Raw genomic sequence first — 4,630 nt, 5'->3', positions numbered from 1 at the left:
CCGGCCTCCAGTATTATGCTTATGTCACTTACCTGTCATGGCTTCCCCTGTGGCGCTTATTCAAGGGGCCAGCAGAGGACTGGGGCTTGAATTCTGCAAATATATCTTAAAAAACAAAACCCTCGTTGCCGTTATTGCGACATGTCGAAACCCGGATGGAGCGGCCGAGCTACGGGGCCTGGCCGGCCAACACCCGGGCAAACTGACGGTCCTAAGGCTGGACGTGAGCCGGGAAGAGGACATTCGCGGAGCTGCAGATCGGGTTAAGGAGAGCTTCGGCCGGCTGGATCTGATCATCAACTCCTCGGCAATGCTTCACCCCTCAGGAAAAGGAGAGACCAGCCTGAGAGATGTCTCTGCTCAAGTAAAGTGTTCTGACACTCTGAGCTGATCTCTCACCATTAAAAGTTTAATAAAACTGAGGCATCATCTGATGTGATGTAAATTTTATGTGCTGTAAAGAGTCCGTTTAAACTCTCAGGTTTTGTAACGACTGAGGACTCTCGACAGTGATTCTCAAAGGGGTTTTGGTCACTCAACAGGCCATTGCAGTGTCAGGGGATTCCAGATGCTAATGCCTCATTCCAAACTGCGTTTACAAATGCTGTCACTTTAAAAGGACCTAGACTACTTATTATAAGTACAAAACACTTGGTGAGACAGTTATGTTGGACGAATAGGTGGGATCTGCGTTTAAAGTCGGCATGAATGTACACAGCCGTATTATTTTCCAGGTATTTTCAACTTTTCTTTTACATTCGCCTGCTATCGCTTCACCCACAGAGAACTGTAGGAAGCATATTAATGCTGAAGAGATCGAGAGTGTATTGAAATAAATGCTGCTAGGTGCATCATCCACGAGCATGAGCAAGGCTCTTAATTTCACCACACTTTAAATGTTCTCTTCCAATAGGTGTGTTTGTGTTTTTAATGGAAGTCTACATTAAATGGCAATATTTTTGTACTGAGTTTGCTGCCATTTCTTCTTTCATTGAAGTAGAAAGAAGATCATTTCCTACACTGGTTCTTCCAGCCACTCAATAGACTCCTACTATACTATCCTATACTATCCTTCATACTGTGCCCCAGCTGTGTCTATCCAGAGGTCCAAGGAACCACCAGTTTATGCTTATATTTTGTCTTTTAATGTAAAGCACTTTGAGTTTACATATAATGAAAGGTGCTTTATAAATAAAATTGCCATTACCAGTCACCCTTTCACACCCATTCATTCAGCTCGACCAAATTCCTACCACGTCTTTTGATTGATTAAACCATTGGTCTGTATTGATTCATTTATTCTCCCTTTCAGGGCATCATTTCCACATTGACAACCAACACAGTGGGTCCCCTGGTCATGGCTAAGTATTTTGCCCCCCTCCTTCAGAAGGGTGGCGGTAGTTTCGGTCAGCAGCCTGCAGAGAAAGCAAAGCACCACAGCGGCATCATCGTCAACATCACCGCCAAAGTGGGATCCATTGGCGACAACGGTAGGTATTGTGTTTCTGGTGGTTACTCTGTGGTCATGTATGCATGCTAATGTAGTGTATGGTGATTCATTTGTGTTCCTCTATGTTTTCCTCTCTCCACCCTCCACCCCCAACCCCTCCTCTCAGGTCTTGGTGGTTGGTACAGCTACAGAATGTCTAAAGCAGCTCTCAACATGGCTACTAGGAATCTTTCTATAGAGCTGGGACGCAGTCGGTCCAAGGTAGGTTTGAGTGTTCTCATAACTACAACGTTAACATTTTTATTTTGGAAATACCACAAACAAATGAAACTATTGTTAGCCTCAGTCTGTCATCCAAAACCAGCATGTAAACCCATTGCTTTTGTCTTATAAAGGGTTAATTAACTTGTTTTTGGTTTTCCAGGTGGTCTGTGTGTCCTTACATCCAGGAACAGTCAACACAGACCTCTCCCGGCCATATCACAGGAACGTGCCAAAAGACAAGTTGTTCAGTGCAGAACACTCTGTGAACTATCTGATGAGCATTATTGACACACTGAATATTGAAAAGACTGGCAGGGCGTACAACTGGGATGGGACTGAACTTCCTTGGTAGAAACAATAAATGTACAAAACGAGAGGTGACTTTACTCATCTCTATTCATGAAGCTAAATCTCTCATCGCTGTCTAGACCTGCAATAAGCTGGACTTTTCACTGAAAACTAGTGGAGTGACGGTCTAAACAGTCCCATACAAACCTCTTTCACTACCTCACAACCAGCCAAAATGCTTAAATCACCTCTGATACTTGTTGATGTTGTTAATACAGCCATACATTAAGGCCTTATTTGGATTTGAGGAAATAATATACTTACTAATGATATAATGTAGCACAGAGAGTTTCCCTCTTCTTCCAGTCTTTGTGGTAAGCTAAGCTAACCACCAGGACCAACCTCTTAACAGACAGACGTGAGAGTGGTTCTGATCTTCTCATCCAACTCTCCTAAAAACAAATAAAAGCATGTTTCCCAAAATATGAGGAACGATTTGTGTGATTCCTTAAAGAAATTTCACATATTCCTTTTTGTGTTTCATGTCTTATTGTTGAATAACATCAGTTTATGTCATGCCATTAGACAGCTGAATTATGTGTCACAGTATCAAATTACCACTATGTGGTTTCACTGAAAGATACTAAGCGATAACATAAAACCATTGCCCAAGATTAAAAGGGGTTATATAAAATGTATTTTTGTTAACGCAGCACCTGTGTGGTCAGAGATACATTACAGCAATGTGACCAACATGTTTGATAAGTTACAGTGGGTCTTAAATGTTTTCAAATTGCTTTTCATCTGGTTTTGATACTTTTTTTCCCTTTGGTATAAAAGGGGGTATTGCATTTACAGCTTGCAGGCTTTTTATGTGTTACATTCTCTATCACAATGCTGAGAAAAAACTGCATTTTTACATTTGGATAACGGAGGATGGAAATAGGCTCTGTTTTTCACAAAAGAACAGAAAGTGACTTCCATTATTTATATATATATATATACTGTATATATTCATTTAAACAGGTATTTTCTGGAGCATACATATGGTGCAGGCCTTATTTACAGGAGAAAAGAAGAGATTTAAGGCACAGTGGGCTATGACTAATTGGCTGGATAATGACTGAACTCAATCTTGTTAAGGGATTTTTATACAACGTTGACCTAATTCTTACCCATCAGTGTAACAAGGTTAATTTTATTTAGACTATTATTACAACCATATGGTGCAAAAAAGTATTTCACTCTATCTTAGAAGCCAGCCCACTAAACTTATAGTTAAAATCCTCACATTTATTTCAGTTGCTCAATGCAAACGTCTCTTACAGTGAATTACTTTTAACCAGAAGATGGCAGCATTTCAAGACTCCATTAGTGCTCTTCGGTACTAGCCATAATCTTCACATGTATGGCTATGTATGTAACGCAATTTGAAATTTGAAGTTATTGCAAATTGCGTTTATTGTAGTATGATGGTCTTCCTTAAAGTATATGTCCTGCAATTGATGGTGATGAAACGGTGATATCATAACATACAATGATAAGTCCTTAGTGATTGAGATTATGTCTGCAGTGCTCCACTTGTGAATTTAATTAAATACATTTAATGGGGAGAATGTTACATTAATCATTATGGTGCATTTTTACTCTTTATGGTGCTTGTTAGCTTTATTTCTTATGGTATTACCTCACTACTATGAACTGCAATTTGTCTGTTGTCTGTGTCTTAGTTATGACTATATAACCTATGTTTGTTTGTAGGTTGTTTGTTTTTTAAAGAGTCAGTTTACATAGCTTAATTGCACATTTAGATAGAATATTTATGTTTAAATATGTAAGATTATGTTGTTCAACTGTGACATTTAAGCAATTCTTTATATATAAAATAAATGAAATAAGATAAAAACAAATATTTCAATTTACAAGAGGCTTTAGAAGTCCTTCATTATGTCTGCTTACTGATCAATTTTATAACGCATTTTTTTTTTTATATCTTAACCATAAGCTATAGCTATAGCTATAGCTTTAGACACATATACAGCATTTGAAAACTGAGATTTCAGGAACGAATTGCCAAGAACGAACGAAAGAAAGAAAGAAAGAAAGAAAGAAAGAAAGAAAGAAAAAGAAAGAAAGAAAGAAATGTTGTCTTCTTAATGGTCCCAGTGATTGCTTTTCCTTATCTAGCGGAGAGTGTTGTTGTTTGACCTTTGTATCTTGACTGTGCTTGCTATCTAATGCTCTATTCTCTTTTAAATAATCAGGTGGCTTTTAAAATGCATTTTAACCTTAATATGACTATACATAAGAAAATTTCTTTGTGACGGTGTTACATGTTTTCATTTCCTTCAACGTCTAATTGTGGTAAAGATCCCATATTATGCACAAATCAGATAAATGACTAGAAATGATCTGCAGGATGACAAAAGACTCCTGAAAGAAAGGCATTTCTATATTAGGCTATGCTATTGCATGCAACTACAGGGTTACAACGGTTCATTTTCATGCACATATTGATTGGCAGCTTTGTGCGTAGGCCTACATCACACGTGTAGGCCTATAGGACTGCGGGGAATGAGGGTGACAGCGAACAGGGGCTTAAAGAAAGCGCCCACAGCTGCACGGACT

At 38.7% G+C, this 4,630-nt stretch overlaps 1 protein-coding gene across 1 annotated transcript; it reads left to right on the top strand.

The window, feature by feature from the left end:
- Nucleotides 1-2,084, top strand: zgc:65997 (uncharacterized protein LOC794398 homolog). Its single transcript, XM_031316080.2, has 4 exons — nucleotides 1-364; nucleotides 1,313-1,490; nucleotides 1,617-1,711; nucleotides 1,875-2,084. The coding sequence occupies exons 1-4, from the start codon at nucleotides 38-40 to the stop codon at nucleotides 2,064-2,066; spliced, it is 792 nt and encodes a 263-aa protein (XP_031171940.1). The 5' UTR covers nucleotides 1-37; the 3' UTR covers nucleotides 2,067-2,084.
- The last annotated feature ends 2,546 nt before the right edge of the window (nucleotides 2,085-4,630 follow it).

This window comes from Sander lucioperca, chromosome 15, assembly GCF_008315115.2.
Source record: "Sander lucioperca isolate FBNREF2018 chromosome 15, SLUC_FBN_1.2, whole genome shotgun sequence".
Taxonomy (NCBI): domain Eukaryota; kingdom Metazoa; phylum Chordata; class Actinopteri; order Perciformes; family Percidae; genus Sander; species Sander lucioperca.
Note: the sequence above shows the minus strand (reverse complement) of the source record. Positions and strands in the feature narration are given on the sequence as shown.

What these genes read in the sequence shown, in the direction of transcription:
- zgc:65997 (XM_031316080.2), top strand. Translation starts at nt 38, where the DNA reads ATGGCTTCCCCTGTGGCGCTTATTCAAGGGGCCAGCAGAGGACTGGGG. An exon ending in TGAGAGATGTCTCTGCTCAA is followed by an intron (nt 365 to 1,312) that starts GTAAAGTGTTCT and finishes TCTCCCTTTCAG; the next exon opens with GGCATCATTTCCACATTGAC. An exon ending in GGGATCCATTGGCGACAACG is followed by an intron (nt 1,491 to 1,616) that starts GTAGGTATTGTG and finishes CCCTCCTCTCAG; the next exon opens with GTCTTGGTGGTTGGTACAGC.